Here is a 27513-nt window from a genome sequence, read left to right as displayed (position 1 = left end):
TCGCGGGCCGTGGTTGCATTGCCACTGTTAGCACCGAGACGCCATGTTTCTACCAGAGCCTGTAAGGACAAACGCGAGAGAACAAATCAAGCGTCGCTTTACTTGTAGCGGAAGTCCCGCCTCCACCATCTCCGCTTCGTCTGCTACAGCCGCGGTAGCTCGCCCTCTCCCTCGCCTCACAAACCTCATCTGCTGACACGGAGAAAGACAACGAGGATGACATTTGACCGGCTGCGGACACCGTAGCACTCAGGGAAGGGAGGGGGTGAGCAGAGGAGCAGTTCTTTGTTGTAAATATCAGCCTCTCCTCTAGATGTCACTATAAACGACTTACTTCACCTTTAAAGGAAACCATTAAAGCAAAAAAAAAAACATTTCAACACTTGATTGACCTTAGCCATGGAATCACACATTCATGAAACTGTTTTTCTTCAGACATACAATAGGTAATTCCCAAATACTTCAGCATTACTCCAAGACTTTCCAGCCCTGATTAAGTCAGTGACCTATCAAAATTATTGTGAAGCTGGATAAAAAAAGATAGAATAGGTAGAATATATGGTATAAATGTAAAAGGGTGACATACCATGCTCCAGGGTCAACCTACAACAAGGACAAACAGTTCCAAGGGTAAAAGTATGTGGATTTGTTTTAAGTGCGAGTTCAGAAATGGTAGCCTAATTAAGTTATGTATTGGTAAACACGTACACATCTTTCCTCTTACAGTGCTGACTTTACTATGAGCATTGAGCAAATCATTCATTCATCATCTACCCCTTTATCTTCCACATGAGGGTCACGGGGGTCGGTGCCAATCCCAGATGACATAGGACGATAGGTGGGGTACACCCTGGACAAGTCACCAATCCACTGCAGGGCCTTGAGCAAGTCTAAATCACAAATGTTTTCTGACAGAAAAAAAATTTAATAATCGATGCAATCTTCACAATGAAATGTCTGGTTTGGTGAATAGTGTGCAACAATTAGAAGGCTTTTGTTTCTGTCAATGTAAGCCACGTGTTTATTGTAGTAGCAGAAGTGCGTTTTATTATTTTGATTTTTTTTTTAACATTACATTAAAAGAGTATAAGGACATAAACAATGATTTGTTTAAGCACATGAATTAAGAAGAAACCCCCCCCCCCCCCCCCCGAGTATACAAGTCTCTCCTGAGTGCAAGGTACAGTATGAGAATATTATTAAAAAGCAAAGATTTATGTCAATATAGGGACAACATACACCTGAATGCTAGACAGAGAGAACGATACAGCAGTGTTTAGCCACCCTGAATAATTGTATTGCATTATACACATTCTAGTGACTCAAGTCTCCAAAGTACGTTTTTTAAAAAATGCCCTTATAGTACTCAAAAAATAAGCATGTATTTTAGTCAGACACGAGGATGAACCTCAAATCTCAAAGCCTCATACTGCATTTATTTCATGCGTGACACAGGCCGACGTGATAAAGAGCATCAATAAAGGTGAAGGTAACAGTGCAATTTTAGCTCGTCTGTAATGGAAGGTTCATAATTATGGGATGCCCAGCAAAACAAAAGAAAGATACCCACATTATAGTAAATTATACGATAAGAGAATAAAATTTACTATGTACACTACACCCAGTGTGGGCTGCTCTTGGCTGACACACCAGCAGGCAGAAAGTAGTCCATTTTACTCACGACTCGATTTCTAACAGCGCTGTGAGTGGAACCACTGTCATTGGTCAAGAATTCATCTTCTGCACTCTTATTTGAAGAGCCAGAGCTTCTGCCCTCTCCTGTGTTCTGTTCGTTGCAGGGCGAGGACAAGGATTGTAGGGCGGAGTGGACTTCGTCCCGTGCCGCCGTGCTACTCTGACGACGTGTCAGCGGCCCCTCCTCGGACAAACCAATGATCAGCTTATCAACAGCTTTGGCGGAGGACGAGATCAGCTCTCCGCAGCTGCTGAAGTTAGAGTCTCTATCTTTTCCTGGGAGGAGAATGACAGTCAGGCAGAGAACATGACAGCTGCTGCAACAATACGGTGCATTTTGATGCATGAAGTTAGTCGTGGTTATATAATTGGTAGAGATTTTAATGCAAGGGACATTTTTATTCTCCATGTAATAGGCATGTTTACTTTTAATGGAATGAGTTACCTTTATATATCTGTTCTATGCCATAACTTTGTTTATTTAAAATGTGTCATTTTCTCATCTGAAAACTGTTCTTGGTTTCAATAATCTATCCATCTATACTTCTTATACATGGATCAAACGAGAGGATTCATCTCAAAGGGTTTATCCTAATAAATGTTCATACTTAAATTCAATGATGAATTTGTTGAGGTTTACTAGTCAATTGTTATTATTTTCCGCAGTTTCCTTTCAGTGGTGTTATATTGTAATTAAACATTTAGGACAGGAAATAGCAAAGGACTGTAGAACTAATTATTGTGTATGTCAGGGGCTTCACCTCGCAGTGCAGCAGACAGAGAGGAATGCAATTGTCTGATAGCCTGGTTCAGCAGGAACAGCTTGGTTGCTGTGGTCCTCAGTGTCCTCAAATGCGAAGTAGAATCATCCTCCACCCCTTCTTCCACCTCCTCTGGGTCACATTCTCTCTCCTGTTAAAAAAACAAAACAAAAACACAAACGCACCCAAAGACACAACAAAACAAACGTGCACACACACACACACACACGCGTAAATGTAACTCAACCAAAACTATGCAGATGAACTTACATCCTCATTTGCAGTCCCGAGTCAAAAACATTATGCAAAAAAATAAAAAGAATAAAACACACAATGTTGTTTCAAGCTATTACTCAGGTTTATTTGACCACAATAACATGGGGGCAGCAAAATGCCCCTGCGTCTATATCTGTCAGTGATTGTTTTAACAAAAAAAACTGCTAGTTTGTGTGACTAAGATAACAGCAAACAAGCCTGTTAGCTGTGAGTGATGCCACTTCATTCAACACATTCATTACCTGAATTATCTTTAAGGCGTGACTGCAGTGAGATAAGCCTACAGAGCATTGAGCTTTACAGGGACAATAAAAGGCTGAGTGGCATCTTTAACAGGGCTGCAGTGGGAGTGGGTATTAATCTCTAACATTAATCCCTTGTCAAGATGGAAGACTGTTTTAACCATGACAAATCCAGGGGAAGCTTTGCTGGACATTTGTCTTTCGGCTATGGGCTCAGTGTTTTTATAATAAAAGCTGCAGACAGCTGATAGCCAGTGCCATAATCAGATTATTTAATTCTAACCATTTTTATTTTCAAAATACAGAGGCTTCCACTAAAATTGCATGATCATCAAAGTAGATGACACTAAACCGAAAAAAAATCCTGAACATGAATCAAATCGACCCAAAAATATCACCGACATTAAAATGCAGTATTGTGTCAGGATGTATAGTTGTATAGTCAAGTCAAAACAAGTATATTTTTTATTGATTTGAAGAAAGAAATTTTCTCTCACACTACAACTCACCGTCAAATGGAGATGCATGTAGCTCTGCAGAGCACGTGCAAAATCGAGTGTCTTCGATTTTAGGCTCTGTAGGACCTGTAGGAGTAAACATGACAGGTATGAATAATCACAAATCATTCAGTTACTTACAGCATTGATTTTTGTGAAATAAACCCAAAGTATCATTTACATGTAGAAATAGATAATTTAACATAATGGTGAGGTAAAGTAGTCTTACTGGGTTTCTGGGATATGCCAGCTGAGCCTCTCTTAGCATTTCCCTGGTGATGATGAGGCTCTCCTCTATAAGAGAGCGAATGCCTCTATTCGTACCCTTCAGTACACACATGACCAGTGATGACTGAAAAGATGTCATGGAAAAATGTATCATAGTTTTACCATTACATGTTCAACTTACGTTATCAGACAGCATACAACGACACCAGTATGCAGGGGATCTGCACATTTATTGAAAACCAATGCTTTTTAGGACACCAGAGAAAACACACAATACTCAATCCAGAACAGAAATAAAGAAATAAACATAAAAACTATGTTAATAATTGTATTGTGTTTTAAATTACCATTTAAATAAACATCAGTCAAAATCCTCAACTTGTTGAAAGTTACCTTTTAGATAAATTTGATACACTAAATTTCTCAAAAATTACCTTCCAGACAAACGGTCTCAAACACTGGGAATGATTTAGTTTCTTCTAGTCTGTCATATCAGACATGGTGTGGCTGCTTCAAATATTTATACGTAAAAAATAGACAAAATAATGCATACAAATATGTGCAGACATAATCCCACACCCTCTAATATGTTCCTGGCCTCGAGATACGCACGGTTGATATGAAATTCTTTGGTATCGTGGAGTAAGGGCTTGATTATAGTGGCCCCACGAGCCTAACCAGAGATACTAGTATTAATGGTGGTGGTTACCTTGCCTACAGCCTGGGCACCCAGCTCCACAGCATTTAACGACATGCACGTCACCGCTGCCAGGTGGCCGAGTGCAAGCAATGCAGCATCCAGACACTGGCTGCTCTTTCTCCGAGCCTCCGTAACCATTGATGTGATCTCTGAATCACATCCCTGGATAGAGACAAAATTACAATTTCAATAAACATCAAGTTAGCACAAACTAACAATGAGCTCGAATTAAAATTGATTTGATACGAATCAAAGCTAGAAAAGTAGAAAAAAGCTGCACACAGTCTGAGGTGTCTGTAAATAAATAAAAATACTGAAGAATGTAAAAACTTGCGGGTAAGGGGGGGAAAATTGCGTGTTTAGGTGCTGAGGCTGGTAAGGAATTTAGATTTACGTTTCATATATTCATGTTCTGTTTGGGGCTCAAGGATGAGAATTCCCTCTGCTTGGCCATTTCCATAGACGGAGCTCAAACAGCTCAGAGCTAAGATCCGTCAATCAATGCTGTGCATTCTGATTAGCCGCCCCTTTCCAAACCATGCTAAACTGAAAACCAGCTCAGAGTCTGGGCTTATTTCAACTCATCTATATATTGCCATGAAATGCAGTGTATAGAATATCACTGTAATGTCATCGCTGTGTTCACCTGAATGAGAAGCTGAAAGAATCCTCCCATCTTCTTGACTTGGCTCTTGAGGTCCTCTGCGATAGTGTAGAGTGTGCCAGTAAAAGGCTTAATGTTGATCAACCACTGGGTACTAAATACTGCACTCTCTATGGCTGTGGCGGCCTTGACCAGCTGAGTCTGGGCCACCAGGTTAGAAACAAACACTGCAGGGGAAAAAGATTAAAATTTGAATCATATACACCTACATGCACACCAGAAAAAAAATGATAATTCTCAGCTTGGATGGAACCGTTGTTATTTATGTTCTATGACCAATATCAGACAATTAAATCAAAATATTACATGCGAAGGGATTCTTCTAGTCATGGCCTTTGTCTATCCACCTTTGTCTGGGTTAGTACCAGTTTGCTCTACTTCTCACTTATTACTCATAAAAAGGGAAACATTCTGACCGTTCTCGTGGCTATCATCATCCAGGCTGTCATACAGGTCAGATATGGTTTGGACCGCCGTATACACCAGGTTCAAATCACAGGCCAACCGGTCAGCTACGCTCTCCTCTGTGCCTCTACAACCCCGCAGCTGGGCCACTGACTGACCAATCAGCTCCTTGCAGATGCCAGGCAAGGCAGAGGATGTGCTGCTGGGATGGGTGGAGGGTGGTTTGGCAACACCCATCAACCCTGGAGACAAGGGTGTGCCACAATGGCCTCAGTAAATCATTCTTGCAAAACTTTGTCATTATGCAACCAAAAAAGAAAGTGATTTTTCTCAGGGCCTCACCAGCACACTGGGAGGTGCTATGATTGAGGCTCTGAATGGGATGGACCCGGATCTCATAGAGACGCCCAGAGATTCTTCTGCTCTTCAACATACTCCTGCTCCTAATCCCAAACAAACCAAATAATAACCCGATGAGTTACATGTGGACACTGGGTTTAAAATGACACTTATTGATCATGATGATGCTCTCAGAATTTGCATTTGGTGATCCCAGAGACTTAAATTTAGTTAGTTTTAATTAGTATAGTAATAATTAGTAATTATTATTCTGCCTCAGTTTTGTCTTTGTGAACAATCTAGTGAATTTGTATGCTGTGTCCTGCATCAAAAGATGGGCTCTGTCAAACAATACTATCAGACCTGACTTGGGGAGCATTTCTGTGTATATAGCAGAAGTAGTTGCAGGGTCAGACTGAGTTACCAGGTTTTCTGAGCAGTAGAATTCTTTTCTAAATGTTTTTGTGGGCCCTTCTTTGTGTTTTTAGTCAGACTCCAACCTGATTGCAGCCGTGTCACTTGTGCCATGTTGCGGTTGCCTTTGTCTGTCTTGACATCAAACTAATCCCTGGGAATGTTGCCGTGTGTCAAGAAATCTAAACAACGCTGCACTGAGAAACACAGAGTTGCCTAGAGCTAAATCAGCAATGTGTGAACTCATCTGACAACATTTTCATATCTAAAAGTCAAGCACTGCAGTTTTTAAATGTGTATTTATTTTCCCAAGGTTTTAAGCATAAAGGGTTAAATCGAGTTCTGCTGGAAAATACATTTTTACTTTGTGAACAATCGATTGTATAGTGGGAGTGTTGAGGAGACAGCTGTGGCCATGCAGCTTAAGCATAGGTTTAACGAACTCACACAGAAAAAAATGTGTAAAAGGAACAACTGACCTCGTGCCATGTTTCATTTGGCTGAGTCTGCTGGTTAAGTTCAGGCACCAGTAGAAGCACCATAAACAGGCTTCACAAGAATAACAATAATATGAGGGAAAATGTTGGGGATATGCATGAACCACAGGTGCTGCATGTATGTTTGGGTTAAGGGTTGTATATTGAGAAACACAGGGAGTCTTAATGCTCTTTCCTTTTCTAAACACCTTGGCAGAGACTGCATGGATATAAAAATTAATAAACAGAGAAACACCGTGGGCAACTATTCATGAAAGAAGAAAAAAAAAAGATGTGCTGAAAGTTGAAAAAAATACATGCCAGGTTGTAAATTACATTGGTGGAAACTAGGAACTCTTTGTGAAAACAACCAAAATCCTCCAAACTATGATTTTCCATGTTCCATCTCCATACTTTTCAACTTTCCATATACATCAATTTGCCGGACATATTGTTCAGATTAAAAGGAGTTGAGCATCAGGGCTGTGGAATAAGGTCCCAAGGGCTATAAGGCATAAACATTTTCCACCTAAGTCATGAGAACTGTTGAAAGATGGTAATGTAGGCAGAGACAAAGGCTCGTACAACCAAGTGATGGGATAGGAAGAGGGAGAAGAGCTGGATAATTACCTTCGGCGTGAGAATGATGAGGTTGAAGCAGAGGAGGCCGATATATCTTGCTCCCACTCATCATCAGGGTCATAAAACACATCGTCATCTTTAAAGGTGGAATCCCCCTGCGGAGAGTAAACTACTGCTGACATACCCAGTCTCATTTACACAATTTAATGAGAAAAGCACAGCAAAGTGAAGCAGCGTCCCTCTGTCAGGCATTAAACAACCCATTCTGGACTGTAAATAAGGTCAAACGCCTGGGAAATTGGCAATTGCACTTGAGCAGATGTCAAACAGAACATGTAGAGTGAGGAAGAGACAGGCTGGAAAAGATGTTTTCCATTCGCTTAATAGAAACCAAACTAAATTAAATAAATATGCAAAAGCATCCAATGAATCTTTAAGAAATTGGTTGGAAATCAGCAGTTTATTTATTGCATATCCTGCATTATTATGATTGCAACCATGCGTCTGATCATTCTGATTCTATACACAATGTGACAATAATGTCAAATAAAATTGAATGGTTCTATTAACAAATAGAATATTAAGTAACAAAAATATAAAGTTAATTAGAAAATACAAATCTGTGAGGACTGTGAAGGCAGACTGGACTTCTCTAGACTTTTTTTTTTTTTTACATTATTAAAAACTTTAAAAGTTATCTGATTTTTCAGCTTCTTTAAGGTGAATATTAGTCTTGTTTATTTGTCCATATAACAAAGAAAAGTGATTTAAGACAAACCTGTTCGAGTTCCCTCATGGCTGCCATGTTGTTTTGGAACTTGTCCAGGCTCCAGAACGTGGAGATCCCCAGCTTTGTGTTTTGAACCCGCACATGGACCAAACCACCTTGCTCCACATTCTTGCTTTCAGAGCTTTCATGCCTACAAAAGTAGAGAGTCAAGTGAGGCAGCAGAGTATAATTCTAAGCTTGAAATAATACTCTGAGTTAGCCGAGTGACTGTTGCTATAAAATGAGATTGCAGCCACTTGAATGAATGAATAAATTAATAAATGAATGAATGAATGAATGAATGAATGAATGAATGAATTAAAGAATTAAAAATACCTGCGAAAAACTGTGTTTTTCCTCAGTTTGGCACTGATCTTATTGGCTTCTTCAATCATCAAGGACAACTTCATGGCATCCCACTGTGGAGAGACTGCAATATAGAAATGTAATACGTTAGCCACAAATTAAACAACAGCCCCGGGCCTAATTTGATTGTATTGATGTAAGGGATTCTAGCAATGAGAAGAACATTTCAAATACTCTTAGATTATCTAGTGCAATGGGTAATAACAGTCCAACTGTAACTTTTAATTTAAGGTACAAACTGCTTTGTAATTTAATAAGATTAACGGTATTGTACTGTACATTGTTTAGCTTTGTCGATTAATTAGCATCCACTGTTGGTAATTAGAGTTAGGCGCCATCACACTACTAACTAAACGGACAGATCTAGACATGTGGAGTATGATTAAGATTAAGATTAAGATTAAGAACCCTTTAAGTTCTTACGAAATTCAATTCTGCAGTGAGTTAGTGAACACACACAGCACACAGTGAGGTGGAGAACATGCTAACCCAGCGCAGTGAGCAGCCAAGCCATTGATTAGGTGCCTTGCTCAACAGCACTTCAGCTGCGGTCAGGTTGAACCGGCTACCTTCCGGTCTCGAGCTCGAAGCCCTAACCACTAGGCCACAGCTGCCACCTGTGTGGGTGAGGATATAACTTCTAACTCCAGCATGCGAGCATTGTCTTACCATTTCTAGGAGTGTTGTTTTCTCTTAAAGTTTTTTTCTTCTGCATCTCTTCCAGCTCTTTGGCAATCTTTCTTTTCTCTGCCTCCAGGGCCTCAACAATCCTCACTTGACTCACTTGGTGTTCCTCCATCGCCTGGAGTGAATCATGTTAATGTACACAACATTAAAAACCACCAGGCCAAAACATTATGCCTAAAGCCAAGCTTTACCACAACCCAAATGGCCCATCAGTTAAACAAAAAACCCAGAGTTGGCACATATGCTTGACCCTCTCAAGCTCATTTTATACAATCAGAAATTGTGAGAATAAGCAAATGAAGGATATGATGTAATTTAGGGTCGCAGCACTGACTAAATTAGGATGTCTCTAAACTCCTTTTACACACTGCAGCTCTGCCAACAGAAGTCAGATATATAGATTGTAGCACACAGTTTCTTCCATAAGTAAAAAGACATTGACTGTCACAAACATTTTGTTTCCCCAGAACATGTAAATAAACAATAAAAAGTGAAAAGAACAGGTAATTAAACAATATTAAAATGTCCAAGTGTTGCTTGTGTCCTGACCTGGGCCTCCATATGCAGGCGGAGGCGTTTCTTTTGGGTGTCCACTTCCTGCTCCAGCTCTAGCTTGGCCACCTTCAGCGCTGCCATCTGACCGACGACCTTCTCTTGGGCAAATTCCTGTTGCCGTTTCCGTGCACTCTCCTGGTTCTAAATAAATAACATCGACAGTGATCGATACTGGCAGGCAGCACAACCTGAAATAGTTAGTGATGGCCCTGTGATAATGCAATATAGTACAAATTAAAATAATGAGTGATCATAGTTTTGTCAGTCGATTACAATAAGTGCATAGAAGGCATTGATTAGAACAGCGATTCCCTGCAAATGATCATTATTAAGCAGTTGTAGTGTTCATCTTTTCATTTAAAAAAAAAAAAAAAAAAAAGAAGTGTACCAGTTCTCTCTCCAGGGCTCGGATCCTGTTCTCATAAAGAGACTTCTGATCAGACAGCTCCTTCTGTGCCACCTCCTTGGCCATCTGGATTCCCTGCATCATCTCCTCTTTCGCTTTCAAATGGGCCTCTTCAATTTCGGCCTCCAGTCTGAGAAGCACAATTATGGCTTCAGTGGAATTCTTACATACATTATTATTATTATTATTATTTCACACAAGTATGTGATGCCCTTAAAAACATAACAAAAAAATCAGTCTGACTCACTGTGCTCTTTGAGCTGCTAGTAGCTCATTTTTGGCAAATTCAAAATCTTTCTGGCCATCTCCTGTGCCTGTCCAACAGGATACCCGCTTCCCAGACTGCACCTCGGCTGGATGGTTAAAGCGGAAGTAGTGGTCTCCACCAAGAATCACCCGGTCTCCCTGGTAGCAAGATACAAAACAATGCATTTGTAAGATGTTTGGTCAAATAGTTTTGTTGACTTGCTTGGCTTAGAAATGATTGGTTATCTTTCAGAAAAAGGGTAGATATTCTTTATGATCTACTTACATGATGAAGGACAGTGGACTCTGAGATGAGATTCCCGTTAACAAAGGTCTTGGCACTTTCCATTGGAGTGATGCTGACAGTATCACGGATGCTGGTTATAACACTAAAAATAAATACAAACATGCGGTTCAATGGAATTTCCATTTTAAATTGACTGCGTATTCAGAAATCCTGTTATAGCAACTGTTTATCGAAACCTATTCATATAAAATTAATTTTTGGTGTCTTTGGTTAATATCAGCCTATTTCATACTTGGAAACAAAATGCCTTAGTTGTCTTACCAGTGTTGGTCAGCAATGAGGGCTCCAGTCAGTTGAATGTCATGGCTCAAATCGGACTTGAGCTTGCCCACTGTGGTCTGACCCTCTTTGATCATGTAAAGAAGCATCTCTGACAGCTGCGGATCCTCGTTCAGGTTCACCAGGTTGGGAAGACGATTGTCCACCTTGAATGTCACGCCTGCTTTCTGAGGCCACACAAGAGCAATATGTCTACAGTTGAAAACAGATCTCATCTTCCTTTTAAAGTAACACAGAATTAGTTTATTTTAACATTGTGCCTTTACTTAAAATAAAGTTACATACACAGAAAGTTTAATGATAAATAAGACAGGTATATTGTGCTCAGAGCATTTTACCTGTAACTCTTTGGTCTCCTCACGTTTGCGAATCTCAGCTTGTTCCAGTTTCTCTCTCCATGCCCTGTCAGAGAATTAAGAACTAAACTCAGAGGTAGAATCACCTACACAGAAAAATACATCATTAAAAATTTGGGATATGGAGTCCTTGCATCCAATCAGACTTTCAATGTGGTTGAAGAAAAACAGTATACATCTACACACAGTTTAGATCACAACCGATATGAAGAAAAATCACTTTGCTCTTAGATGCATCTAAAAAGGGGAAATCTACTTTAGCTTCTAATATGATCCCCTCAGAACTGATAATATTCATTGCTTCATGTCAAATGAATAAAATTAATAAATGAATGATAATTCTGACCGGTTGGCCTCGACCATTTCTCTCTCTTGCTGACAGAGTTTGGTCTTCAGGCCAGTAATCTCCTGCTGGAACAGCCTGACTCTCTCCGGTTCAATTCCGAGTGAGCTCATCTGGGCTGCTCGCAGCTTCTCCACCTCCGCCTTCAGCTCTAGACACACAGGAAAAAAAAAGCAATACACCTAAATTAGATAATGCAGCAGTCACAAAATATAAACGGAGATGCTTTAACAACCAATACAAATTTCAAGAAGTTCCAAAAGTCCTGACAATGTGTTTTAAAAGGCATGAGGCATAACAGAATAAAATTGTGTGATTTTGTCCAAAATGTGACCAATATTGTCAGTTCCTGATGACAACTTACTACTGAGCAACATAGACTGGATTAGTAACGCTTAAGTCATATTCACTTTGAGGTTCTCACACTGTCAGGAAGTTTGAGAAATCCTCAGCAAGAGCTCCCCTTAGTGCTGAGAGTGATGAACAGCAACACAATCACCTCATGAAAAATAATACTTGCATGACAGTTAGCCGCCATGTGCGGCTGACAGTGCATAAATATGGCCTGGAGGCAAGGTTAGGGCCAAGACTTAATTGAACTGGGTAGTGCATAAGTTGGTGATGGATAGATGGGCAGACAGGAGGGTATGCGGGAGAGAAGATCAAGAGTGAGAGTGAGATAGACATACACGTATATATGAAAAAAGAGAAATATATAGACAGACTGTGAGACAGAAACAAAGAGACAGATGACAGATGAGGTAACAGGATAGACAAGAAGCCAGGACAAAGAAGGAAAGACAATTCAAATCAGTATGTGTATAAGACTTTTTAAAAAATTAAAAAATGTGCAATTTGAAATAATGCAATTATTGAATCGCAAAGGACACCATTTAATTCTTCTTTTTACGATGTTCAATGTTATAAACCAATTAAAAAATGTAAAACCTACTGGTTGAAAACCTATTATCTCTTAAAGTTCTCATATTTGCACTCAAGTATAATAGTTAATGCTTTGAAATGATATTGACAATCTAAATCACAGTAGAAATTTGTCAAATTTGCTATTTGGATTTTTCTCCAAATTGTTTATCCATAGTTAGGACAAGGTGATATGCACAAAAAAAGTTACGGTACAAGAGTTCAACTCATTAGATATTGATAATCGTCTATAAAAATGTATGTATAAAGATTGATTTTGCTCCTGCATGACATTTTTTTTTAATTTCCAGGGGCAAAACATTCGATACAACGAAGTAATACCTCAAAGTCCTGTTGAAGAAAAGCATCCTGTAAATTATGGCTACGATGACTTATTGACTGCCAAATTACTATTTAGATAATTGATTAATTCGTGTTTTTTGGGTTTTTTTTCAGCTTCTTAAATGAAATATTTTCTGGTTGCTTTGCTCCATACAACACATTTTTGAGATCATCATTATCATGTTTAGGTTTGTGAAACTTTGATTAACACTTCTCAGCATTTTCTGACATTTTTATCGACTAAATAACTAATCCATTAATCAAGAAAATAATGACAGATAATACATTGTGAAGATAATCATTAGTTGCAGCCCTACTGCAAATTTTGATCCCGAATAATTGCCCAGCCTTCGTGTAAAATAATGATTGAGGGACAGAAGTACACCCTGTTCCTTTAAAACTTTGTGCTGTTGAGATTCTTCCACTGCACTAATATTTTTCACAGATGCCGGGAGTCTAGCAACGACATCATTGAAATATATATTTTTTAAAACAGCCATTTCCTTGTGTATGAGGACATACAGGTGTGCAGTTTCTGGAGGATGGCAGATGTTCAGGTTTACAAAAAAACCTAAACTTTCAGAAAAACATAATGTCCATGAATGCACACAGAGGAAAGAAGATTCTTTGAGATCAAAATTGTTTTCTCAAAGAAGAAAGGGGTTAGGTTAGCCTTGCTTCTCTCTCCCTCTCCTTCTCTTTTTCTCACAAAGGCCACATCCATGATTTTTTTAAATATCTCAACCTCACACCATGGGGGTCACACGTGTAAAAACAGATTCATGAATTACCTTACAGATGAAGTGTTATGAAACACTGACTATACATTAATTAAACTGGTTTAAAAGGCTTGTTGCAGCTACGTGGGCAGGAAAAAGAGCTTTTAAAATGTGGTAATTTTAGATAACTGACCTCTGATGAGTTTGGCACTGGTGTCCTCATTGACCTTGGCCACATTAATAATTGTTCGGGCCTGCTGAGCATAGCGCAGTGTGCTTAGACTTTCCTCCACATTGCTGCCTGCCGGGCTCAGAGTGGCGATCATTGTCGTTTTGGAGTTACCACCTAGGCTTTCTTTCAACAGCCTGTAGAAGGGAAAAAAGGGGAAGATTGGTGAGTATGTCTATAATTTAAAACTGTTGACTGGGTCAAATAATAAATATTTAAAAAAATAATAATAATAATAAAAACTCAATTAATCTGTACTAATATATTGAATATGGATATTAATTTTCTTATTATGGAAGTCTTTAATGTAAATATAATCACAAAACTTTGATGCAGTGTATTGTAAATCTGTTTATATTATTCATAATTCATATTCATATTTATAGTGTATATACAAACAATCTCTCACCATGTGAGGACAGACTCCCTGTACGGTATGAAGACCTTCTTCCTGGTCAGTGCCTGTTCGGACAGGGCAGAGATGACCTTTCCAAGGGTAAGCAGGGATTTGTTGATGCTTGCGCCTTCCTGTGGTGATACGGGAAAGGCAGTTATGAAAATGCAGCTTTTTCAAGGTTGGATTTAGTCTCAATCTACTCTACAAAGATTATTTGAGGAGTCTTTAATACTGTAATTGCAACAACTGAAGTGGGATGGATTTGACTCACTCGCATTCGTATTGATAAACTAGTTTTTGTAGAAACTTTCCATCTGACAGAAATCTGTTAAACAAAATAGGATGCACTGCCCATCAAAAAGTGAGCGCAAACATATCCATTGAGGATTCAAATACTGATTATTGATCTATACAGGCCTTTTCCCCCCCAAAGCTATCATTTGGGTTTCAAAATTAAAAATGGCTATTATAAATTGTAGGACCTAAAGTGAAGAAGCAAGAAACAAATATAATTTGCCCAAATGGTGTGTGCTTATTCGAAAAGAGGAAAAACTGTGCGTGTGTGTTTGTACCCTGAGTCGGTCTCCACTTGTCTGGGCGGAGTTACAGCGTTCGCTGCCTGCCAGGTCCACCAGGTTTATCCTGCTGGTGATACTGTGGTCATGTTCCTCACCCTCCACAAACTCAGTCTGTACACAAGAACACACAAACACATACATGACAAAATCAAACAAAAGTGATCAGAGTGTCTGACAAAAAAAACAAAGAAAAATGTATATCATGGATGGGTCTGTACTTTGGTTTGAGTCATCACCAGGGTGAAAACAGAGTGAGATCTGGAGCTTTTGTCATTCATTCCTGTAGCTGCTGTGGCTCTCTGCTTGTTTCCCAACTCCAGCCACCCCTAAAAAACATAAAATGTAAAATACATTTGATTTAAATCTCATGCTTTTATGAGCAGCAAAAAAATCCATACAACTCGTGGAGTATATTTGAAGGCCAGCATCTCCATTATGTACCGGTCCTGCACATTCAAGTCCCAAACACTTTCAGATACGTACATTCAAAGTGGCTCATAAGAGCAACAGCTAAATACTGAGAATTCTTGACGGCAAGTTCAACCTACCTGAACGTCGCCATAAGAGCTCACAACATTCCTGTAAGGAAATAACAAAGTGAGCAATACTGAAAAGTACATAATTGGTCTTTTGAATGTATACAAAGAGAAATGCAGCACACACAAACCGAGGGTCTACTTACGTAGAAAGCTCAGCAACATAGGGACCATGGACTGGATGCTCCCTCACTCTCAGCTAGAAACATTAATCATTTGGGTTTTTATTGGGTATGTATATACACTTCTGAGGTATGCCATTTATATCAAGACATTCTGTGCTATCTTGAGGGACAGAAAACATTGCATTCCTACTTAAACAGAAAAACATATTTTTCTTAAGAGGTAACAGTCAATTTTAATGACAGAATGAAATAAAGAACATCTTAAAATTACCCAGACTAGCAATACTGTTTTCAGTCAGCTGAACTTACAGGCATTCTCCTTTGGTTTGGCTCATCTCTGGTCACCAACAGGTCATGGATCTTTTCATTGTACACTTCAAAATAGCTCATCTCGACATGACATTTGACCTGAAACATAATGAGGCTGAGTCTAAGTATTGATCTTGTTTTCTAGAGAAAGGGTACATGCTCAAGATGTTTCTGGTAAAGCAGCCTTTAAAGAATGAAATCACAAATAAATACATTTGCCATGTCACATTTTACCTCTTTATTTTCTATGGCGTACAATCTAGAGAACAGTTCATGGCAGAACCGAGGGACAACCCCAGCCTCTTCTCCAAAGCCCATCATCCTGCAAAATGATCATTTCAAGCATTTAACAGACAGCGATAAATTAAAAAAACATGCACGTTTAAGAGTAGAAAAGGCAACTTGATGACAAGAGGGATTCAAAGTGAAAGCTGATGCTGTAATAAATTAAAAACACTCACGTGTACGACTTCCCAGAGCCCGTTTGGCCGTAAGCAAACAGACATGTGTTGAATCCTTCAAAGGCCCTCAGCAGCAGGGGTTTGGCCAGTGTCTCGTACACCAGCTGCTGACTGGCAAAGGTGGGATCACTCTTCTCCACCGAGCAGAACGAGAAGTCGTATGTAAAGGAGTAGTTCTGTTTGGATTCCGGATGTTGGACGACAGTCTCCTGGCCGTTCATGAAAATGACCTGTAATGCCTTCTCTGCCTTCTCCCTACAACAGAAAAAAAGACTTTACTCTGAGTACTTAAACTTAACAATATTACCTCCACCAAGGAGGACATGTTTTTGTACACACTGAATGACATTTGGATGGAATTTCCTGGGAAACATTTTGGAGATGATTTTGATCTACTGTGGGGGAACTGGGCAGCCTTGGCAAAGGATTGCACTCTCTGAGTGCTTTCTCTAAGAAGCAGTGCAGTCAATCCTGGTCTTCAGGGACCACTGCCCTGCATGTTGCTCTGCTTCAGCACACCTTATGAGTAAATAATATTATGCTAAATATTATGCATAATCGTTTCAAACAGTTGTTAGCTTTTCATAAATAAGCAAAACGTTTGCATACAACCCCCATAGATACACAGGAAAATGACTGAGAAACCTTACAGTGGTTAGGCACCGGCAGGTGTAACTTTTGTTGCAATCGTGCACACAATATCACATCGCGTGAGTTCTGCATCACAAACCTGGCACTGAAAGGACGGACACGGACAGCCACAGTCACTGCACTGTTTTCCATCTTAAATGAATCCTGCAGATTCAGAGCCTCACAGGGACGAGTCAGCTGCTGCTCAGTGGGGGCTGGGGCTGGAGCTGGAACTGGAGTGGAGATCCCAGTCTGTGTCAGGTCTCTCTTTAGACTTGATGTCCTTGTCACATGCAGCGCAGAGCTCGGCTTGCCCGTGCTCACTTTGTTGATTCGTGGAGTTGGCACAACTTTGACTTCTTGTGCTCTGGATTTAGGCCTTTCCAGACTTGCGGACTTGACTGCCACTGGTTTAGGGGCCTCTTTCCCCGCCATTCTCTCGAACACATCTCTTTTAGCTGCGATTCTCTCGAACGGTGTCTTCTTGGTGGGGGTTTTAAATGTGTGGGCCTGCTTCTCCTGTTGCCTCACAGTGGTGGTGGTGGATGATGATGATGGTGTTTTATTCTGCGCCAGCTTGCCTTGTGTTTCCAGGTGAACAGCAGTAGCTTCTCTACCTTTGCTCTTAGCAACAGCTTCTCTTAAACTCGTGGACCTGAAGACAGCAGGTGTTCTACCGTTTGCTTCAATGAGGACTTTGGCCTCCTGCTGCAGGCCTACACTGTTGACCTCACGCTGCCCCTGAACGCTTTTATCCATGGAGGGAGTTCTGGTCCTGCGCTGCAGGGTCAGTCTTTTCTCTGAAGTTGGAGTGTTGTTGCTCTGGCTGTTCTCTGTCACGGTTTTATCCACAGTCTCACCTCCGGTCCTCCTCTTGGACCTCCTCTGCAGGTTGAGTCTGCTCCGGTGAGGAGACTGCTGCTTTGACAGCGTAGAGATGACATAAGTCCTGTTGACCTGTCGGCTTTTCTCGGATGTCCTGCTGTCTTCATAAGCGGAGGAGTCTCCTGACGTGGTGTCACTTTTTTCCAGCGTCGAGTCCGCTGTTTTTCGCTCTGCCGTACGCCTTCTGCCCGGTGTCGACATTAGATGGTCGTAATACGTCGTGTGTTTCCTCGCTTGAACACTGAACAACGACATGGCTGTTAAAAATAAAAACTAACTAACTGCGCTCGTCTACGGTTACTTCACTTCCTACAGCAGCACACGACACAAACACATAGACGCCGGACGCAAGTAGAGCTAGACATGGTAGTAAAAACTTTAAATAAATACAGTCTAAAACAGTTTACGCCATGTACACCCTAAAACAGAGCTGCTGTTGTTTACGTGTCTTCTCTTCCGCTTTTGCCCGCTTCGATTTTCAAACCGCCTTCGCCTCTGGCAGCTGATTGGCTGAATTTTCAGAAGTTGTTACGTCACCGCATGGTCCAAATGTTCGTAGCCTAAAACTGCCACTAGGTGGCAGCATAATCAATGCTATAATCTGTATCTAAACACATTCAAAGTGAGAGTGTGTGTAATGTCGGGTTACTCATGTTTTCCCCTCCAAATTTAGCTCTTTGCCGTTGGAAAAGTGACGAATACTCATTCGTTCAAACAGAGCCAGTGACACGGACAGACTTTGAGACATTGGAACTGTGGGTTCAGCCCACAGATGCAAAAGGAGTCCATCATCTTTCTGTGGTTGTTATGTAAGTCTAATGATAAGAAACTTTTCTATTTATACAAATCAAAACTAACATTTATTGTTTTTCAAAAGACAATATACAAAATAAACATTTAAAAATTCCTCAATAAATAGACAAACGCCATTGCAGGAACGACTCATGGAAATTGCTACTTCTTAGAACGGTGGTGCTTCTTTATGATGTCCAAGAGGTTGTTCTTGGTGACCAAAATGTCCTCATGTGCCAACTTTATCTTTTGTTTTTCCCTCCTCTGTTGCTCATGGAGGTGGGGTGAGTTTAGTAGCTGTGGGGGAAGGATGGACCCTGTGGGTTTGACTCGGGTCACCACCTCTAGGAACAAACGCTTGTTGTTATTGTTGAGAAGAGAAATGGCCGTTCCCCTGTGTCCCAGCCGACCTGCTCTGCCCACCTAGATGGAGGTAAAATAAATCATGTCTCGGGCATTATTGGTGATAATCCAGTATTTCAAATGAAGACGACATCTGCCATCGCTTACCTGATGGACGTACTCATCCATTGTGTTGGGCATGTCAAAGTTAACCACCAGTCTTACATTTACCAGGTCTAGTCCCCTGCCCAACACTCCTGTACTGATCACAACCTCAAACTCTCCATCCAGCAGACCCTGAAGAGATAACATAGCAAATATATATAATGAGACACTTTTTAATATGGTCAACAGTCTACATGGACATCATGAATGTCTTAATTTTGACAAATATGCAACATGATTTTAATGAGATTTAAATTTCTCTAAACTCAGCTTGCTAAAAAAAAAACATAACTATAACAAAACATATTGTATATTACAGTGGAGATCTCAGAGTTTTGTTTTAAGGGCATTTAAATAAAGACACCTATTATATTCCAATTTACACTAATGTTGCAGCCATGTAAATTAAACAGCTTGAACATCCCCTTCAGCCCAACCCTTCACATTTTATGTTCCAGCTATTTGCAAAATTTTACCCATTATTCTACAATGGCATTCAAACAATTTTACAATAGGGCTACTCCATACAACAAAGGATGGGGAAAGAGTGAAAGGGCCCGAATAATTTAGGAATGTATTGCAACTAAATTCAATAAATTGTTTGCAATGGGTATGAGGGAATTAAACACTATTATGTTTTCAACAAAAACCGTGGTAAGTCTCAATTCTAGTCTAGTCTTCAACTACAAGTAATTCAAGAAGTGACTCTCTTGGACATCAACCATGACAGCACTTGCTACTTATACACTTGAGTGTGAATGGTCTGGCTGCCAATGACTCACTCTGAGGATGCGGTTGCGTTCCAGTTGGGTCTTGTCAGAGTGTATTGCCACTGTTTTGAGATCCATCACCTGAGAGACTGCCTCACACAGCAGATCGGCCCCCAGTTTACAGTCCACAAACACCACCACTGGGGGGTGGTAGAGCTTATTGTCCTGAGCCATTAAGAAAAACAGAGAGAAAACAGTTTACATCATTTTGATATTTCTACATACAAATGTTTTCGAAAGTATACACAGTTATGGGTACCAAGTGCTTTGATTGATGAATTTTCCCTGCACTCTCCTGTCCTGTGATACAGTCCATTGCTGTGATTCGTGGAGTCCAGCTATGGCTCAGGACCCACCCCTTTCCTCTCGGCAGGGGCCAGGGCTGCAGCAATGTCTGTCTAAATATGGAGTTGCTAGGAGACTGTTCCTTGAATTCCCAACTTTAAACAACCAGTTAATAAAATACCATGTGGGTACTGGTGCATGCCAGGACTGAGCAATAAAGCCAAAATTAACTAAAACCAAAATAATAACCCACTTTCTGTTTGTTCCTTACACAGCATTTTCTGGTTCTCCAGAGTACTATAACTGTTGGTTTAACAGAAAAGCTATAAAAAAAAAAACTGCTGACAAATTAAAAAAACGCCTGGTTTGGATTTGAAAGTGCAAGGATTAAAGCAATTTAAAACTGTCAGCATTGTGCTGGCTGACCAAAACATTATGATTAAAAATCAAAAATAGTTGCAACCTACATTAAGAATCTCAAACAACTTCTTCTTCTTTGAGGGTTCTTCAACCCACAACAGGATCTGCCTGACATCGGCACACGGCTGGTTCTTCTCTCCAATAGCAATACGGACAGGGTCTTGGACAAGTCGAGTAGCCAACTCTTCTGTTCCTGTTGGGATGGTGGCCGATGCCAGCAGAGTCTGGTGTTCTTTAGGGACTTGTTCCAGTACCTCCAGCACCTGCTGCTGGAAGCCCATCTTCAACATAGTGTCCACCTTCAGATGCACAAGACATACATATGGTTCCAGGATGTTCTCCATACTTGCTATTCATGAAACAACTTACAGGGCAAATCAGTAGTTAAATTAATATTTTTTATTTGTAAACGTTTTCTGTAGAGCTTGTATTTTGATGCAGAGCAACATAAAAAAAAGCTATTCAAACCCAATCAATTAACATTTTAGGTCCATAGTTATCAAATGCATTTCATCCAACATTTTTAATACTGGACACTCAGAGCACTGAACTTTTAAAATTATTAATTGTGCAGTGTTTGCCGTACCTCATCAACAACCACAACCTTCACTTTGTCTAGCGTCACTGCTTTCTGCCTCAAGATCTCAAGGAGTCGCCCAGGTGTGGCTATGATAATCTGAGGGGATTAAAAGAAAAAAAATATTATGGTGAGCAACAAAAGCTGTAGAGTCAAATGACTACACACATATATGTATGTGTATATATATATATATATATAGATATATATATATAAGACAATGTTAGTATGGAGGAACAGTAAAGAAAGTGATTGTACTGTACTTTGATGCTGGATTTGAGGCGGTGGAGCTGTGGGGGAAGCGGCATGCCGCCAACAAGTAGAGCAGTTCTCATGTTGGGCAGACACATCACCAGTTCCTTGGCCTGTCTCTCTATCTGAATGGCCAGCTCTCTAGTGGGAGTCAGGATCAGAGCTACAGGGCTGTGGGCACTGTGGGCTGGTTTCTAAAATGAAATAAATAAAAGAGAGATAATGCGTTCAGCACACACATGGAGGCCAAACAGCCACAGATTAGCAATCTGCTGTACTAAACACCATGTTATTCACTCTGTATCTACAAGTGACATTCAGTGAACACTAGTTACACACTAGAAATTATTTATTTTTGTCACATTAAAGGTGATAAATATTAAACATGTACAACAGTGACCTTCAGTGACTGCAATCCCAATTGAATGGGTTGCTTGTTAAATGGATGATCAGTGGATCCTCGTGACTCATAATCACCTTAGACAGTGGACTGTAATTGTGTTAATAGTGGCTCTAATAAATGTATACTTTAAAAGCAAATTTGTATCCTCAGTAAGCATGTACAGCCAAAACAAAACCTCTAAGATGGCTTATGGTGTGGACTGTATATGTGTAAAAGGCAAGCTAAAGACATGAGATAAAAAGTAATTATTCTGTCATCAGTTGTACTACTGTACCTCAAGTGCTCTCACTACCACCGGCAGCAAAAAGGCGACCGTTTTCCCTGAGCCTGTGTCAGCACTGGCAATCACATCCCTGCCACTGAGACCAACAGGCACCATCTGCATCTGGACCGGTGTGGGCGCTTCATAGCCAGCCTTCTTCAGGTTACCCCTCAGAGTGGCAGGGAAACCACAGTGTTCAAACTCAATGATGGGTCTCCTGACATCACTCCCCTGGGTTTCAATGCCTAGCTCCTGCTTAATTCGCTGCACCTGTTCATCTGTTAGACCTGATATGAATGCATCTTCCTTGTAGGAATACTCTGCTTCGCTCGCAGCCACCTCACCCCTGTCAACTGATGCCCGTTGAGGCTGAGGAGTCCTTCCATCTCCTTTTACGTCCTTGCGGTAAAAAACGTCAGGCCCAGTCCCCATTCCCATTTGCTGTAAATGGCTAGCTTTGCATTCAAGACTGCAAACATCATTGTCAGTGCGGTCACAAATGTACTCGCCATAACGACCACACATCACACAGACAGGTTCCCCTGGCTCCGGCCATCTCTGGCTCTTTTTAAATGACTTGACTGGTTCATCCTCCTCTTCCTCCTCCTCCCCTGAGTTACTGGACGAAGACTCGAGTTCATCGACTACTGAGCTCTCAGTCAAAGTTGCCAAGTCTCCTCCTGATTGTATTGTCTCATCCTGTATTTTTGTATCTTCATGTGGTTGGTCCTTATGAACTTGAGTCTCTGATATACTTGTATCTTTTCTCTCACCCTGTCCAATCTTGATTTTCTTGTTCACAGTCTGTCCTGATCCTTGAACGGGTCTCTTCACTTTCAGGGCTCTTGGCATAAACATTCTGTTTGGTGATTATTGACCCGTTACCACCTGAAAAACAGATATAACGTTTTGTCAAATATTGGAAATATGCTACATTAGCATATGTCAGAACAAAAGCAATTGGAAAAGTACACATTTACAATCACTAAAAAGACGCAGGGGGTGTTCAAATCACCTTAATGACTAGCTAACAGGATATTATTGTTAATATTACCACTGGCTTTGATGAACGGAACGACTCCGATCTGCGAACAAATCAAAGTTCCTACAACGCTTTCATTTGTATTAAAATTGTATCTACAAACCAAACCTCGGCAGTATGTGACTCGTGTGTTTAGGTCAATGTCTCAATATCTCGGAGCGTCTAGATATAAAGTAGAAGAATTGCACACCGTCAAACCTCCAGTGCTTCAAAACAATCACCGTCGCACACTGATGACGCAGCACTGCGTTGTATGTCGGGAAATGAGGTTCGTAGCTGAGTCGTTCTGCTTCGTCTCAGTGTGGTTATACATAATTGATTCAGTTAATAAAATAGATACCGAATGTTGGCATATTTGCATGAACGTTAGACAATATGTAGTAGCTTAAAAACGGATTCGTAATTTCAAAAGGTCTGCATTTTCTCTTTGCATTGCATTCGCCCGCTCCTTTTTTCTTGGTGTATTCAAGTGTTCATCGAAATGTTAACTTTATAAATAGTATTAAGCAGTGGTGTGGTAGGTCTGTCTATATAACAGGGTAGCACTCTGTTATTATGTACTCTGTTCTTCTCCATGATGTGAAGAGGCTGGATTGGTTTTGTTAATTCCACCATTTATGAATATATAGCAGGAAATATAATGTAATTATATCGTGATTAAATGTGTTGTTGTTTTTATCATTAGTTATTAAAACCAGTCCCATAGATCCTTAAACGGTTTACGCCCGGAGTTCACGCCAGTTCAGATTATCTGATTCGACAGAACATGGATTTGGTCGAAACACACGATTTGATCAGAAAAACACAAACGTGTCGAGAGTGGCAGCATTTCCGACAGCAAGTGAATGCATCACAAACGCATGCGCATTAATCCGCAGCAGAGATGCAGGGTCTGTGGAGCCCACAGTGCGGCAGGAAAACCGCACCACGGCACCAAGCGGAGGCACCAGAAAACCCAGCGGATAATCCATTCATGAAGACATGGACATGAAAGACAGAAGAAAGACAGACCCCCAGAGACTCCAAAGAATGGAAATATATATATGTTCCAGTTAAAGAGCAGCTTTGGTCCCTCTGAAAACCAAAGGAACCTCTCCAGCTCGGTCCGACGACGGGAGCCCAGATTTCAACTGACAAGGAGCAGAATGGATGGGGAAAAACACACACACAATGACTAGCGCGTCATTGGGCCAACAAAACTGAGAAAAACGCTATTAATGTTGGTGTTTTATGACTGAGATAAGCCGCGAGGAGTCCGCGGTAAGACACCGCATTTGCTTAAATCACCGCCGTTTGACCGTTTCCTGCGAAATTCCAGCAGTGAGATGCTTTGACCGTTGTGTTGCTGCAGAGGCTCCATTGTAACGGTGAGAGCGATTCGCGCAGATGAACATGGGTGAAGTTCAGGACGTCAGTTCTGTTCTCAGGACCTTCGTTGCCCCAGCTGTCAAGTCTTTCGAACACTATGACTTTTCCCGAGCCAAAATCTGTTGCAGCCTCACGTGGCTGGTGGCCAAAGCGTATGGGACAGGTAGGAACTTACAGTTTACCTGCGGGCTGTTTACGACTGCATGCCATGCGATGCGATAGTATCGGGGTATTGCGATGACGATATTGCGATAAATAAACAAATACTTGAGTATACTGTGTGCATGTCTTTCTACTTTGGCATTGCTGCTAATATAGGTCAAGACGGTGCTATAAACTAATCATATTTCTTCATGTCATTTCATTTTCAATCCATGACTTGGTTGTGGGAGGTTATTTTTGGGTTGTCAAATACATAATTTGACCAGCCTTTTACATAAGATTTTTAAAATAACACATGCATAACAGAGCTGAAACGATGAATCAATTACTAAATTAACCGCCAACTATTTTGATAATCAATTATGTCTTGACAGGGATTTTAGTATAGTGTGCTGGGCCATCATTTGGCCAAACAAAACTAGCACAAGGGGCAAAATATGTATTGTTATATATGTGTTATTGCAGTATAATTAACTATCTTTTGAGGTGTATATATTGTGCATGTTGATACTAGAACAATAATAAATTGTTGATGTATTGCTCTGTGTGGATATGTTTTCTGCATTTATTGACATGTTTGCTCATTTGTTTCCCATGCATGCATTCAAAATTAAGTACTGCAGAATCAGATGTAATTCATTGATAATAAGCCTGGATTATATATGTAGGCCCACCATTGATCCTTTAGTGTTTTCCACTAAATTCCCTGATGAGTTGAAGCAGTGTTTTTCCATGTTTCTACCTCTGTGGTCCACACCATTGTTTTTCTGTTGCCCACTGTGGACCATCTTGAATGAATAGTCTGTTAGACAGACAGAACTTATATGATCCCAGCAGGACATAATAAACCATTTATCAAAGGCTGAACTCAGCAGACAATAACACAATGCCGTCCTCTCAGTGTAGGTCTGAGTTATGAAGGTGTCCAAAATTATATCCCCTTCAGAGAACTGTATCCAAGGCAAATTTAGCTACATTAGATCAGGAGGGTATATAACAAACAAAGGTTGTTCCATCCTGTTAAGAATAAATTGGGTTACAATTTTGATTTGCTCCTGAGTGAACGAACGATGAAGGAATTATTAGTCAGTTGTGTTGTTAAAAGTCTCTATAGACAGCAAGCAAACACTTTTAAACCTGTGATATCGCTTCTAGTGATGAAAATTATATTGACATTGTCATTGTTTCCCGTTTTATTGCGTCAGACAAGCATTAAAAAGGCATACAAATAAAACCTTAAACAGGGCAGAGGCCTTGCTCCACATGCAAATGAAATGACAATAGTTGTGATCAAAGCTGAGTTTAAGAAATCAAAATTTGTTTCTGCAAGCACCTTGTTTTCTGTAGTGATGGAGTAACATAGTCCAGCTGTGATTATTTTTGATGAAAGTGGGAGCATTGGAGTTATCTGTGGCCAGAATCATACACTTATGTCATCTTAGGAGACCGAAATCTGAGTTTTCTTTATAAACTTAATTACTGAGATTTAATAATATTCAGTGTGCAACATGTTTAGCCTGCATAGCAAACAAATCCCACATGCATCATTTGTGAGTGAATGGAAAAGCAGCATTATGTCCACAAGCTTTTCTGATCTACTGTTATGGCTGAACAATATATACATGCTTTTAATTATTTAATTTTCATTATTTGATGTCATTTTTGAATTCATATCTGCTCACTCTTATCTGGCTATTTGTACATTCACTATTCATCCTATATTACCAGCTGAGACACTGGTGCAACAACCCAATTAAACATGAAATCTCATCGTGATCCTCAGTGTATTTCAATCAGGACTCAGTGAAATGGGCCAAATAACTTGAAATATGCCACACTCCAGGGGGAAAAAAGAGAGATAATAGGAAAGGGTGGAGTAGGCTCTCTTTACTTCACATGCATCATCCTTGATGTCATCAGTGCAGGAGCACAATATATCAATATCATCAATCAAGTACAAGAAAGAAGGCAACAGCAAATCATCTACTATCAGAGAAATACTATCAAACAGCACATAGACTGATAAAATGTACTATGTCACTCCAGCTCAGTTAATGTTCACTGTGACCAAAGGAATAACCTCCATGGTTAAAGCAGATTAAAGCCCATTAAAGTGCAAACATCAGTGGTTTCACTCAACAGTCAACAAGTGACGACTAAGATATCATGAATGTAAAACAGTGTTGCTGCAAACGACTTCATCACATAATAAAGGGACTTCTTTTTTCCTTTTAAAGCTCAGAATGTTGAGCCACAGCAAATAAATATTAGATTAGTATAATTTCCTTTATTGGCAACATGTGGGATACAGTGACAGTGAGAACCAGCACGAGCAAATGGCAAAAACAGAAGCTGTCGGCTGCAGGAGTTGTTCTTCTGTAGCTCACCCTGACCTATGCCTTTGCTATAGAGCCGGCCGATTGAAATGGCAGCCCATAACCCACTTCTTAGTGGCCCAGCCTGTGGTTCCACCAGAAATAACTGAAGAAATAACTACAGAAACGCTTCTCACTGTCCCTCAAAGATTCCTATATCAATTCATACAGTAGTCTACAGGTTTGATAGCAGTGTTAGTTCTTTTGTATTCACACTTTGATGTGTACGAAGGACAGTTATGACCCAAAATAATTGTTCTTTAATTATTTTTTAAATGCACTTTCTGACGTACGTTTTAAATTTGTCATCACCTGCGGCTTACTGGCTGCAGAAAATGTCTGGCCCAGCTGAGTTTGTAATTGAATCGTCCTGCTTTAGAGGATGAAGTGTGTGTGTGTGTGGGGAGAGCTACAATAAAGATTTTTGTCTTTATTGATATCATTTACAGACACAGTATGTACCACACATGGCTACTGCTGTTGCTGTCTACATTTCTGCTTCACAATAACACAGATGACCTTGGTGATAATGGTCAGTCTGAGTAGGTGATTTACTGACTGCTCTCTCCCTCA

At 40.3% G+C, this 27513-nt stretch overlaps 3 protein-coding genes across 3 annotated transcripts in view; 1 reads left to right on the top strand and 2 right to left on the bottom strand.

Moving 5' to 3' along the window:
* Positions 1–1615: 1615 nt before the first annotated feature.
* On the bottom strand, positions 1616–17980 carry kif14 (kinesin family member 14; the record flags this gene model as incomplete). Its single annotated transcript, XM_083887882.1, has 29 exons — positions 1616–1971; positions 2457–2607; positions 3484–3558; positions 3701–3823; positions 4409–4561; positions 5046–5230; positions 5480–5710; positions 5811–5911; positions 7328–7434; positions 8058–8199; positions 8385–8478; positions 9084–9216; positions 9651–9797; positions 10045–10192; positions 10310–10467; positions 10595–10697; positions 10877–11061; positions 11233–11296; positions 11597–11744; positions 13769–13941; positions 14214–14332; positions 14774–14890; positions 14998–15105; positions 15328–15358; positions 15462–15514; positions 15750–15848; positions 15984–16071; positions 16211–16465; positions 16941–17980. The coding sequence occupies 29 exons, from the start codon at positions 17978–17980 to the stop codon at positions 1616–1618; spliced, it is 4887 nt and encodes a 1628-aa protein (XP_083744008.1).
* A 682-nt stretch (positions 17981–18662) lies between these two features.
* On the bottom strand, positions 18663–22851 carry ddx59 (DEAD (Asp-Glu-Ala-Asp) box polypeptide 59; the record flags this gene model as incomplete). Its single annotated transcript, XM_083887661.1, has 7 exons — positions 18663–18940; positions 19028–19156; positions 19807–19959; positions 20547–20798; positions 21086–21175; positions 21340–21522; positions 22006–22851. 7 exons carry the CDS (start codon positions 22849–22851, stop codon positions 18680–18682), a joined length of 1914 nt encoding a protein of 637 aa, XP_083743787.1. The 3' UTR covers positions 18663–18679.
* Positions 22852–24427: 1576 nt separating this feature from the next.
* camsap2a (calmodulin regulated spectrin-associated protein family, member 2a) overlaps positions 24428–27513 on the top strand; it is a gene marked incomplete at both ends in the record, with an annotated part of 34213 nt that continues 31127 nt past the window's right edge. The window contains 1 exon segment of the mRNA XM_083888628.1: positions 24428–24566. Within this exon segment, the coding sequence (XP_083744754.1) occupies positions 24428–24566 (139 nt within the window).

The sequence above is a fragment of the Microchirus variegatus genome (genome assembly GCF_963457635.1).
Source record: "Microchirus variegatus genome assembly, chromosome: 4".
Taxonomy (NCBI): domain Eukaryota; kingdom Metazoa; phylum Chordata; class Actinopteri; order Pleuronectiformes; family Soleidae; genus Microchirus; species Microchirus variegatus.
This window is presented reverse-complemented; position numbering and strand designations above follow the sequence as displayed.